This window comes from Tupaia chinensis, unplaced genomic scaffold (assembly GCF_000334495.1).
Source record: "Tupaia chinensis unplaced genomic scaffold, TupChi_1.0 Scaffold138441_1, whole genome shotgun sequence".
Lineage (NCBI taxonomy): Eukaryota > Metazoa > Chordata > Mammalia > Scandentia > Tupaiidae > Tupaia > Tupaia belangeri.
In genome coordinates this window covers 1,043,627-1,057,251 of record NW_006198338.1, presented here as the reverse complement: position 1 = coordinate 1,057,251, position 13,625 = coordinate 1,043,627, and the positions used below count along the sequence as shown (strand labels likewise).

At 43.3% G+C, this 13,625-nt stretch overlaps 1 protein-coding gene across 1 annotated transcript in view; it reads right to left on the bottom strand.

Annotated features, from left to right (window-relative positions):
* The window catches only part of SCN10A (sodium voltage-gated channel alpha subunit 10), a 109,159-nt gene that overhangs the window by 1,468 nt on the left and 94,066 nt on the right, over window positions 1-13,625 (bottom strand). Inside the window, 5 exon segments of the mRNA XM_006161349.1 lie at window positions 1-49; window positions 4,524-4,794; window positions 9,354-9,458; window positions 11,876-12,013; window positions 12,890-12,943. The exon segment at window positions 1-49 is cut by the window's left edge and continues 1,468 nt beyond it. Coding sequence (XP_006161411.1) covers window positions 1-49; window positions 4,524-4,794; window positions 9,354-9,458; window positions 11,876-12,013; window positions 12,890-12,943 — 617 coding nt within the window.

Sequence of the window (13,625 nt, the reverse complement as noted above, 5' to 3'; positions counted from 1 at the left end):
GGAGAGAAGTAATTTTCAAGTGACTTCAGAATTGCAGAAAATGCCAGGCCTTTAAAAGAAGTGGTGGGGAGGGGGAATGAAAATGATCTAATTAGTACCTCCAACCATGAGCCCTGACAAAGTTAGCTGGGATCACACGCCCTCACTTCATTTGATATGGACCTCCAATTGATCATTTTTTTTTTCAAGGAGTCTGGGCCTCTGAGTCCAGCAAGATGCTTGACACAAAGTAGGGGCTTAGTAAACATCCATTGCATAAACTCTTTCTCCCTCAAGTAAACCTACTCTTCCTACCATCTTCTTATGTGTCCCTCTACCTGGGGTGTCCTCTTCTTAGTCAATTTCCATGGTTGCAGCCTAGTTCAGTGGAAGGTACTACAGCATATTCCACATGCACACAGTCTGTTGTCTGTTTTCATCTGTGACATAGACTCTGTTCATCCCTGAGACTGTAGCCTTTTCCTCCATTCTGGTCCTGTGCTTGGTAAAGGCGAGGACCCCCTATGATTCATCTCCCTATCTCCTACAGTGAAGACTGACTCAGTTCCTGGCACATGGTCCTTGGGATAATTGTATAGAGCCTGGTATTAATTATAAGGGTGACTGAAAAGTCGGGAAACTTGCTGACAGCTAAAGCAGAATGGCTTTGAATGGCCAGCTGTCTTCATAATGGCTTTAATTTGTTTTTTTTTTTTTCATTTCCAGCTGTGTATGAACTTTATATTAGGACCTGCAAGTGCGCTTTTTAAGGGTCAGTTACTGCCCTCAACATCAACTATGAATAAGGTTGGAGACATGACAAATGTTTATGTCCTTTTCTATGATGTCTAATCCGAAAACTTTCAAAGCTTGGTTATGGGGACATGTAGAGGCCTACTGGGACAAAATCCTTTACTAAAGACAAGGCAAGGCCTTTTGAGAAGGGGATTCTAAATTTCTCAGGACAGATGGTGAGGGATCTAGTAGCTAGCTTTGGTTTTGGGCAGGACCCCCGGGCTCTCTTCCAGTACCTGTTCTTTGTCATATACATATGGATGGTCACAATAGTCAGTTGGAAATGAGAGGGACTTGGGAAATAGTTATAGTTTTTCACTGGAAAAATATTTCTTTTTTTTTTTTTGAGAGGTTTTTGCTATAGGGCGCGTGCACTCGCCAGACAGAGAGAGACAGAGAGACAGAAAGCGAGAAATCACCCTCCCAGGGCGGATGGCCACACTGCAATCCCTTTTCCTCCATTCTCCTCTTGGGATCTGGGGCACACATGTACACGCACCCGGCGTGAGTTTTAAGCCACCAGGTCCGGGACTCGAACTGTGGTCGACTACATGGGAGTCCAGTCACATAGCCATTATGCTAAATGCTGGTCCCTGGAAAATATTTCTTAAAGTCCCTTCTTTCTTTTAAATTTACTTTTGTGTATATGTGCATGTGTGTGATATTTTTGTGTTTTATTAGACAAGGTCTTACCTCAGCCTCCTGAGTAGCTAGGACTACAGGTACATGTTAATGCACCTGACTTTTTAGGGTGGGCTGGTAATCAAATGCAGGTCTCCTATGTGGCCTCTGTCTGCCAAGGAGCAGCACAGAACACATGCTACTTCAGCTGACCTACAGCCCTTTCTTATAGTCCAGTTTAACTGGGGCGTCTTTCCATAGTGCAGGGTACAGTACATGTCTGTCTATATAATCTAGAGTTATTGGTTGGACAACTAGTCTATATCTTAAGTTTCTCAGGGTTCTATTTCAATGGACAATGAGTCTCCATACTTGTAACAACTGGATACTCAATACCAGTCTTGCTGATGGAAAGGAAGAAGCAAAGGGGGAGAGGGGGAACAGAAAGATCCACAGGTGGGTACCTCTCTTTGTTTACCAGCCATCTCTAGAAGGGATTTCTACCCAGTGGATTGGTCTAGGGAAATTGGTGGTTGAGTTACCCTCACACAAAACTAAGCACTTTGGGTTTATTTTATTTCTATATTACTGATAGTGAAGTTACATAAACGAGCCCCCTTCTCCAAATCAAAATGGCCTTTAGAATCTCTCACTTTGGAAGGCCAAAAAATCCAAAAACAAATCCACCTGACCAACCAACAAAAACTCTCATTACGCTAAGTGAAACAAACAAAACACAGGAAGATAGCTACAATATGATCTCACTTATAGGAAGGATCTAAAATAGTCAAAACTCATAGAAGCAGAGTAGAACGATGGTTTTCAAGGGCTGGGGAGGTAGAGGGACAGGCAGGTGCTTGTTATAGATTGCAAAGTTTCAGTTTACAAGGTATCACATTCACCTTGTACAAGGTGATGATCCCCAGCTATCTACTGTGCCACACAGTACCTAGAGTTAACGATACTATGCTGTACGTGTAAGATGTTGCTAAGAGGGTAGATCTTATTGTAAGTGCTCTTAGGACTTCTTAAATGAATGGATGAATGAATGAGTGAATAACTAGGGATGAAGGAAACTTTTTGAGGGGGTCGGTATGTCTATGACATTGATTGTGGTGGTGGTTTCACGGGAGTATAATTATCTCCAAACTCATCGAATCATATACCTGAAATATGTATAGCTTTGGTGTGTCTCTCATACCTCAATCAAATGGTTTAAAGTTCTTTTTTTTTTTTTTAGAGGTTTCTTCTATAGGGCCCCTACGCTTGCCAGACAGAGAGACTGAAAGCCAGAAATCACCCCCCAGGGGGGATGGCCAAACCACAATCCCTTCTCCTCTCAGGATCTTGGACACGCACGCACACGCACTCGGCATTAGTTTTAAGCCACCAGGTCCCAGACAGGAACCTCAGTCAACTATGTGGGAGTCTAGCGACATAGCCATTACACTAACTGCTGATCCCCCCATATTGTACTTTTGCTATCAATTGTATTATACCAGAATCAACCAATTTGCCAGGAAATTTTGAGTTATTGAAGAAATGTTTTAGAAACATAATGGTGAGTTTTTGAACTAGCCTAGAAATGTTAACTCTTGTTTAAGAATTTGGGAGATAATCTAGCTGTATTTAAGAGGCTGGACTAGCACTGAATGGTGAACCATTTTCAAGTGATAATTTGACAGGATATAGTAAGATGTAAAGGAGGGGAGGTGAACTGGGAAAAATCTGGAAATTAAGTGAGAAATCACCCCTCAGGAGGGATGGCCACACTGCGATCCCTTCTCTAATCTCAGGATTTTTGGACACACACCCACACACACACACCAACACACACACACACACCCACACACACACATACACACACACACATACACACCAGCAGCAGCAACAGCAAAACTGAACAAAACCAAAACAAAAACTAAATTTAAACTCTCTAGACAAGTAAATGCAATTCAAGGCTACATTTCAGCACTGAGGGGGTGGGGGTAGGGTTGATTAAATGTTGCCAAGCTGTATTCAGATGCTATTAGCTCTTGATAGTAAATCAATGGAAAATTAAATCTACAGCTATGGCATGACATGAGAAATAAGTGGGTTGGCATATAACCATCAAAGTATATCTATAATGCAAAATACAGCTCGTAAGCTGGGATTTGGCCTTTAGAGGGCCAAACTTTGCCCAAACCACAGGGACAGTCTTTTGGTTGTTGATGGGAGATGGCTAGTCATTAGAACAGAGTCTAGTCTAAACTCCCCTCCATCCTTTAGAAACTGTGACCTAGAGTAACTTTTTTTTTTTTTTTGTAACTTTCTTAATCTCTGAAGCTCAATTTTCAATGATAAAATGAGGATGATAATATGTCCTTCACAGCAGTCCTGAAGCAAAGCCTAGTGCTCAGCACTCAGCAAGTACTCCATCACAGTGGTTCCGTTCCCCACGTCAGCCTCTGACTATTAATCTTCTCTGAACACCATTGGATCCAAAATGGTGTGGATTGCCATTCATTCAATGGCACTCAAACTGGGCTTTAGCAACATTGTCCTCTTGGCATTGGTTTCTTTACCTTTCTATCACTCATATTCCCTAAGAGGGCAGTTATATAGAGATTCAACTTCAGACCCTTCACTTAGGGATTCTCTGTGAACAAACTTCTCTTAGTTGTTAACTCTGCTGATAGCCACCTCCTTTTCCAGAAAGTATTTTATGACTCCCCTTGCATTAACTCATCCACATCCCCTTGCTTTGAAGATCTTAATGGCAAGGCCCACTGGAAACTTTATCATCTTACAGTCTTAGGTTCTCAGAAGGAGTGATGGTTGTTTGTCAGCCCTAGAAATGTGGCAATGGGCTATGCACACAATAGGTGCTTGAAACCACTTCATGACAGCATAGTAAAGGCCAATGAAACCTCTTCATCTCAATGAGGGGGGGACATTTTAAATCCACTGCTCTTAGAAGGTTGTAAATACTGAGCTCTTATAATATATACTAATGTATCTTAAAAGGGTTGATTGGTATCCCTGGGGCTTTGAAAGACCACCATCACCACCACCACCCAAAACAAAAACAAACAAAAAACCCTAATCAGAGGCCAGACATGCCTATCACATGGCTGCCTACTTACTCCCAATGGAGAGGATCACCACAATGAAGTCAAACACATTCCAGCCATTGGTAAAATAATAATGCCTCAAGGCGAACATCTTCATGACACACTCGCCCGTGAAGACAGCCACAAAGAACTGGTTGATTTTGCCAAGGACTCTTGTCTTTTCTTCACTCTGCTCATCAGTCTCCACCATCATGGTGATCATGTTGAGACAGATGAGGACCATGATGGTGATGTCGAAAGCTTGTTTGGTCACGATGTCAAAGATGAAGCCCTGGTATTTGTTCTGAGGAGAATAAGAGATGTGGTATCAGGGCCTTCTGGCCAACATAAACCAGACACCTACAGGAACTGTTTTTTCCACAGATAAGTTTTATATGTGTGTCTCTTGTTTCCCTCACACTCTACATCAAAAACAAGCCACATCTTGTCCATACTCCTTCAAAAATGATTCTCCTCATCACCCCAGTTCAAGTCCTCATCATCTCTCCTGGCCCGTTGGAGTCATCAGGCATTTCATTTGTCCTGGCCCATACTCTTCCCTTTATTGTTGATGCCCTTCCAGTCCTCACTCTTGGCTGTCTCTACTCTAATGGTCTTGAATGATTTATCTTTCTTAAGCCCCACTTCCAGGAGTTTTCCTCAATCACGTTACATCATACTGCTTTGCCTCTTCTTTGGCTCTCAGCTTTATAGTCAGTTGTGAGTTTTAGCATCTCATGTATGCTGCTGTTCTCTACAAGACAATGAGCTTTTGGAGGACTGCACCAAGGGCCTACTCAACTTTGTGTTCCTGTAGTATCCTGAACATAGCAAGAGTTCAAGAACTGCTTGCAGAGTTGTAGATCTGAGCTATTTTGCTGAGGGTAAAGTCAAGTGTGCGATGGTGGAACTCATTTCTGTTGGGTTGTTGGAAAAGTCATGACATCTTTTTACATAGAAAAATTGAGGACCATGATGGTGATGTCGAAAGCTTGTTTGGTCACGATGTCAAAGATGAAGCCCTGGTATTTGTTCTGAGGAGAATAAGAGATGTGGTATCAGGGCCTTCTGGCCAACATAAACCAGACACCTACAGGAACTGTTTTTTCCACAGATAAGTTTTATATGTGTGTCTCTTGTTTCCCTCACACTCTACATCAAAAACAAGCCACATCTTGTCCATACTCCTTCAAAAATGATTCTCCTCATCACCCCAGTTCAAGTCCTCATCATCTCTCCTGGCCCGTTGGAGTCATCAGGCATTTCATTTGTCCTGGCCCATACTCTTCCCTTTATTGTTGATGCCCTTCCAGTCCTCACTCTTGGCTGTCTCTACTCTAATGGTCTTGAATGATTTATCTTTCTTAAGCCCCACTTCCAGGAGTTTTCCTCAATCACGTTACATCATACTGCTTTGCCTCTTCTTTGGCTCTCAGCTTTATAGTCAGTTGTGAGTTTTAGCATCTCATGTATGCTGCTGTTCTCTACAAGACAATGAGCTTTTGGAGGACTGCACCAAGGGCCTACTCAACTTTGTGTTCCTGTAGTATCCTGAACATAGCAAGAGTTCAAGAACTGCTTGCAGAGTTGTAGATCTGAGCTATTTTGCTGAGGGTAAAGTCAAGTGTGCGATGGTGGAACTCATTTCTGTTGGGTTGTTGGAAAAGTCATGACATCTTTTTACATAGAAAAATACATCATGATTTTTCTGACAACCTAATAGAAACGTTCTCTATTTCTGGGGTCGTGCTGATGTCTAAGAAATGCTGGTTCAGGGCATACGTTTAGGTCTTAGTTGTGTACATTCTTGGGGAAAGGCAGAGTGGTCTAAATGACCAAGAGATCATTTACATCTTTTTTTTTAAAATGAGGTTTTTAAAATTTACTAGCGCATGGTCCTCTATTCTTTCTTATTAGATAACATCTTACTGCTCTGTAAGTCCTTGACTTCATTTTCCACTTCCTACCTTCTCTCAAACTCTTCTCTAAATCTCTATGGAGTTCACCTGCCTTCATCTGCTATCATTTCCTCCTACTCAGAGACCACCATTCTTTCCCACCCACATATATCACAGCTAGAAGTCAGGCTTGAGGACCTCCTAGATCTCTACTGTCCCTTCTGGACCTTTGCTCCTCCAATGTCTATTAAAATTCCTTCCTTTTTGAAGCTTGTTTCACCTAACTAGCTCATCTTTGTCTCCTCATTACTGCCACTTACCAAATTCTTAGTTATTCTGCTTCATTCCTGATGAATGAGGTTCTTGGCCACATTGGCCCACCTTTGGTTATTTTCCTAGGCATCTTTCACGTCCCTGTGGGTGACTCCTAATCTTTGCTACTGCTATGAGTCCTGGATCCTGTGGTTTGTAAAATATGCTGGTCATATATGCACGCATGCCCCAAATCCCAAAAGGATAATGGAGGAGAAGATATTGTGGCTTGGTCATTTCTTCTGAGAGTACTTTCCCACTCCTTCCCCCTCTACCCCCCAATCTCTCAGGCAAGTAAATGCACACTATAGCAGATGTAAAATCAGAACAAAACAAAAGATAAGATGTCACAGAGAGATTGAGTAGTGTGTGGGAGAGGGTGGCAAAAACCTTTGATTTTGTCAAGGGTTGCCTTTAGCACAGTGCTTCTTGGCATCTGGTTCAAATGTGATTTCAAGTGTGGTCCAGTCACCAAGAAAGGCCAACATGGACTCCGCTGCTAGTTTCTCAGTAAGACTCAGGATCTTTTCCTCCTTCCCCTGACTTGAGTCTTGTTGGCTGGACTTAGCTTCTCACCTACATTTTAAATTTGGAGGTGGCATGGTGGTTAAGGTGTTGGACACTCCCTCATGGCTGACCATAGTTTGAATCCTGGACCTGGCAGCTTGTTTTCTCACGTCTCCTCTTTTTCTCTGGTCAAGGTAAAAAAAAAAAAAGATAATAATAATAAATAAAATTAAATAAATAATTCTTAAAAAAATATTTTTTTGAGACCGTTCCTCCCTACTGGACTTGTTGAAGGACTTCTCAATGGGATTTTTTTTTTCTAGAGAGAGAGATATTTTAGAGAGAGAGAGAGAGATTTTTGCTATAGGAGGCATGAGCTCACTGGAGAGACAGAGAGACAGAAAGCGAGAAATCACACCCCAGGGGGATGACGACACAGCAATCCTTCTCCTCCATTCTCCTCTTGGGATTTTGGGCACACACACACACACACACACACACACACACACACACATGCCCTGCTTAAATTTTAAGCTGCCAGGTCTAGGACTCCAACTGCAGTTGACTATGTGGGAATACAGTGATGCATCTGCTGTTCCTTCTCAATGGGCTTTATAGACTTTTTTTTTTCAGGCTTACTTGAGCCCAGTTATCATGCTCTTCTGGGGATTTGGAAGGAAACCTCTGTCCTGACAGAGGTCTCTCCTTCCTGTTACTTTCTAATGTAATACTTCTTCCCAGTATTTAGAGGAGTAGCAAATTTATGATCACTGTTTCCAAATAAAGATGACAAAAGTCATATTATTTTCCCTTCTTCCAAATGTTTTCAAGACTTTCTACTCAATAAAGTTTGCAGTAATTTATGTAAGTATCATGCCTTGATTTACAAATCTCAATGCTGTGTTGAGAGTGAATGAGGTAGGTCTTCCTAATGAATTTAGGGAAAGGGCTATTCCTTTGTTGAAGGTCTTTAGGCTTTGTCCTTGGATGGGGAAGGGCTCATGGGATTGTGTCATGGGCAGTATTTCTAGTTTTTTTTTTTTCATAAAGGCTACATCTTAGCCACAGAAAACTTACAAAAGGGGCAACATGCCAGTTCCATTCACTGGAGTGAATGGTTCAGAAATTCTCTGAAGAGGATCAGTTGTAATTTCTGGCATGTCAACACTTTTCCTCCCAAACCTGTTCATCCACTTTGAGTAGGGGAGCTATTGTGGAATGCCCAGAGGTTTGATGTTTTCCATCTTCTGGAAGAAGGCTGAGAATAACCTAGGTGCTATCATGTATGGTTTGGACACTGTACTCAATGGAAGAATAAAGGTGTGTCTTGTGTGTTCTTTATGAAAAAAAGTGTTAAAGTGTTAAAGTCTGTCTCGAACTTTTGGCCAATTTAAAATTCTGGAGTAGGGTAATTTTGGTTCCTGTTGGGCCATGTGACCATGACCATGACTGTATCTTGGATCCCTTTGAGAGTTGGTTTTTGGCTATTTTCCATCTAGTCTGCTTATAGGCATGGGGTGAAATATACGATTGGTCTGGGGATCTATTGCAACCTAATCACAGAAATATTTTTATTTATGGGCTCTAATGACCCTTAGCCAAATCTGTTTCTTTTTTTTTTTTTTCTTTGGAGAGGTGTTTTTAGCTATAGGGTGTGTGCGCTCACCAGAAAGACAGAGACAGACAGACAGAAAGTGAGAAATCACCCTTCGGGGGGATGGCCATGCCTCAATCCCTTCTCCTCCATTCTCCTCTCAGGATCTTGGGCATGCATGCACACACGCCCGGTGTGAGTTTAAGCCACTGGGTCTGGGACTTGAACTGCAGTTGACTACATGGGAGTTCAGTGACATAGTCATTATGCTAACTGCTGGTCCCTAGCCAAATCTGTTTCTATTCTTAAACTTTGAACTGTTGGGAACTCACTACTTCTCAAACCAGCATATTTTGAGCATCTATAGAAGATATGTTCATTCCCAAAGAACCAGAGTTGCTTCTTTTAGAATGCTTGTTCCTTGGACCTGGGAATTCCCATCACACAGGTCTCCTTTACAGGCAGCATTGGTCAGGCACCCAATCTGCACAAGCTAGGCTGTTAGGATAAATTCACGGACATGCTTTAGTAGAGGAACGCTCTAAGGCTCACCAGGGGCCGTGGGATGGGCTTCTGGGGCTTCTTGGAACCCAATTTCTTCATAGCATTGTAGTACTTCTTCTGCTCCTCTGTCATGAAGATGTCTTGGCCCCCTAAGTGCAGAAAATAGCCACATTGTGTTATTAAAGCAATAAGAATGCCCAAGGATACAAAAATCAGAGCATACTGGAGAGGAATAACCATCTCAACCTTCTCGCTTCCTCTGTAGAAACACATGGCCAGTCTGGGGTCAAGAAGTGTCTTGCCTAGGTGCCACAACCAAAGACAGAACAGAGAGACTGAGTTTCATGTCTGCCTCCCAACCTGGATCGCTGAAGCAAAGCTGGCTACTATTCTCCAGGAGCCCCAAGATGCTGCCTGTACAAAAAGTGGTGAGAATTTGGGAATAGGACTCAAGGAGAAAGTACATTGGTTCAAATCTGAGCCTTGGATCCAGCCTGCTCATTTTAGTCGAATTCCTTGGGCTTCTAGAGTCATAGCCCCTTCAAGAGGGGCAAGAACTTCCCTGAGGGCCTCTGGAGCAAAGATGGTTGGCCACAGACCCTTAAGCTCTTTCTGAAGAGGAGAATCTGTAGGTATTGCCTTGTTCCTGGGTCCTGTCTCAGATGGACTTTTGATTGGTTCTCTTGAGGCTGAGTGACACTGTACTCTGGAGAGGAGAATCTGAGGATAGGTGTTGCCTTGGTCCTGATCCTGTCTCAGATGGACTTTTGATTGGTTCTCTTGAGGCTGAGTGACACTATCTTCTGCTGTTATAATGCTGGAAATTAAACTACTGAGGATGTCTCCCTCCCTTAGGATTGGGTATTAGTTTTATTTATTTATTTATTCATTCATTTTTTAAAAGAGGTTTTTGCTATAGGGCACATGTACTTGCCTGAAAGACAGACAGAGACAGAAAGCGAGACATCACCCCTCTGGAGGGATGATCATGCCACATCCCTTCTCCTTTAATTTCCTATTGGGAGTCTGGGCACACAAGCACACGTGCCCAGCATGAGTTTTAAGCCACAAGGTTTGGGGCTCAAACTGTGGTAGACTACATGAGAGTCCAGGAACGTAACCGTTACACCATCTGGTCCCAAGATATTCATTTCCCTTAGGAACCCTTTGGAATTCTTTCATTCAGCCCTTCATCTTTCACTTTCTGATATCATCTGAAAGCCACCCATTTCCATCAGCATGTTTGCATAAATTAGTTACTGGAGAAATGGGCTGAGACATGGGGTTGAAGAGATTTCAGACAATGTGTAGACACAGAGGGCTTCCTAGGGCATTGTGGTGGGCTGGAGGCAGGGGCAGGTCCAGTGGATACGTGAGCCTTGAGTGAGGCTATGTTGAGAATTCTGGGCATGGGGTCAGAGGGTGGAGTTTCTCTCTTCAGCTAGATCATTGACTCATTTCTCTCTTATTTAATATGGCCAGTCTCCAAGCCTCAGTTTCCTTATCTGTAAATAGGAGAAAGAATGGCTTGAATGATCAATCTCAAAGCCCCCTTTGATGAACCTGGCTGAGTTTCCTGGGGCTTCCATAGACCTGTCCAGCTCTTTTCCCCTGTCCAGAACCTAGTTGCAGATCCTTATAGGTGGGAAGCCTGCCCCACTAGATATATACTCTATTTTATAATAGTAATACTTAGCATCTAGTGCCTATTGTGTGCTCAGTCCTAAATTAGGTGCTTTTTGTACAGGATTTTATCTACTTCTCACCATAATCCTGAGAGTAGGTCTTATTAAGCCAGTTAAATAGAAAACTGAGACTCAGAGAGGTTTAAGACAGTGCCAGCATCACCTATTTAGCCGGTGATTGAGCCAGGAAGGCAAAACCCAGGCTTTTATGATGTGCTGTGTCACTCCCTTTCTCTCTGGCTCTCAGTTTGCATAAATCTAAAAACACATCCTGTCTATCTCAGAGGTAATGGGAGGGTATTAAATGAAAGTATAGTGTAAGGGCATTTTATGCCTTTAATGCCCTCGTATTTTATTATAAATAGGAGAGGTGATCTGGGATTAGGTTCCTATTAATCAGAGTTGGTATCCATGGAGACAAGAGTCTTTCTCTCCATCCCAAGAAGTGTTGGGATTCTGCCAACATGGTGCTTTGGCCCTTCCTAAGGTGTCCTGACTCAGTCCCAAAAGAGACCAGATCCCTAAAACAGACCATCAAGGGCTGAGCCTTTTCTCTTCCTGGGGGTCACCTAGGACATACCTAATGCCCCTGGTTCCATCTGGGGAGACCCACTTTGGGAAGGAGGAGGGGAAATTGGAGCGAGCTGTGTGTGTGGAAACCACATTACTGACCCTAAGAGAAATGCAACTCTAGCAACAGCAGCAGCCCCAGACACCAGAGAGGGTGCAGTGAGGGGCAAAGAGGGATGGCCTTTTGCATGAAAGGCCACAGCTCAGCTCTGTCAGGTGTGAAGTTCTGTGAGTTGTGTTGGCTTTAGTCATGAGGCTAGAGCTGGCCAGGGTACAGGATTCGTGCTACAGCAGAAGCATTCAAGCCCCACTTATCTTTTTTTTCTGTTGATTGAAGTTGTCAATTATGACCCCAACAAAGAGGTTCAATGTGAAGAAGCCACCAAAAATGATGAAGATGACGAAGTATAAGTACATGTACACATTGTCCTCCCACTTGGGCTGCAAGTTGACCTGTGATCAGACAAGGTTATGAGAACAATGGTAGGTGTCTTAATTGGGGTTCACCTTAAAAGCTCCCCCTGAAAACATGATCTGAGTGTGGATAATTTACAGGAGAGGTAGTCCCAGGAAGCAGGAAGAGGAAATGGGGGAGAATAAGCAGAAACAGGAGGAAAGCTACTGAATAGGGTATTGTCAAGCAGATGCCATTGTGGGCAACTGGTGCTCATCCTGTTGGGTTTCTCTGATCCGGAATAGAACACCCTTCAGGATTGCATCATGAAGGTACAGGGAAGCTGGAGCATTTATCTACAGACTCCTAAAATGGTTGTCTCTGAGGACATTAAATTTCCCATCTTTAGGGGGGTGGGGCTGCTGGGCTAACTCTGAAGAAAGTCTTCAATAGAGTCAAAAATGCAGCATGCAAGTTAGCATAGAGGAGGGCAGGGGGGTATAGGGCAGGGAATCCGCAGTGTCTGCCACAGTAGGAAGGGGTCTGTCTCTACCACTATCTCCCCAACCTTGTTCTCATCTTAGTCCATAAAATTCTGTCTCATTTCTTCCAATACCCCTTTTTTATTTCTAGCCACCACCCTTGCTCCTGCCCCGTTCAGAGAGTGGCCCCATGCACACTGCCCTTTAGAGGTTATCTGATGATTTCTGCACAGAGGAAGAGCTAGAGAAGCCTGGAGAGTGAGCATGGACAGGGAACAGGCTTAAACATCCAACAGATGGCCAGCTGGACACTGCCACAGGGAGGGATATTGTGAGGCTGCTGGGTGATTGCCTCTTCTAGTTCCGAGGCCATCTCATTTGATTTAAAATACAGATTGATATGGGCAGGACACATGGAGGGGAGGGCTGTGGGCAGAGTGGGCTGAGACTCACCCCTCGGGAATCAACAGCCGCATACATGATTTCCATCCAGCCTTTAAAGGTTGCCTGGAAACAAAGAGCAGAGACAACTCAGTATCTGCCCATCTATCTGCACTGGCCTCTTCCCAATGGCAGCCCAGTGTGAGAGGGCTGGATGGTCAAGGTCTTGAAGAAAAGACTTGGGCAAAAAGGGAGAAACATTCCTTGGGCTGATTTGACTAATCTCACATGACTTAAAGCCATCCCAAATGTGGCTATTTCAGAATACAGTGGCATTAAAGACCTGGAGTTTTCCAGAGTGTTGCTGAACTGGGTGCTTAGACAACTAGCTCTATACTAATTTCTGTGAGGCTACTCTGTGCTTTTGAGCAAGGCTCCTCCTCCTATGGCTGCCATTTTCTCAACCACTTTCCCATCTGATGCACATAGTGAGAAAGTTCCGTATCTGTAAGATAGTAAGTGGGAATAGAATACCTCCCTATTTCTATCTCCCGTTTTAGCATTCATTTTTTTAAAGAATTATTTTATTTAACTTTATTTATTATTATTATTATTTTCTAATTTGATAAAAGAGAGACAGAGAAAGAGAGAGGGAAAGTAAGAAAGTGGGCTACCAGGTCCAGGACTTGAACCATAGTCAGCCATGTGAGAGTCCAGTGCCTTTACCACCATGCCACCTGCCAACCTCGTCTGTGATACTTTTTTTTTTTTTTTTTTTTTTTCTATAGGGGGGGGGCGCCCCCCCCCC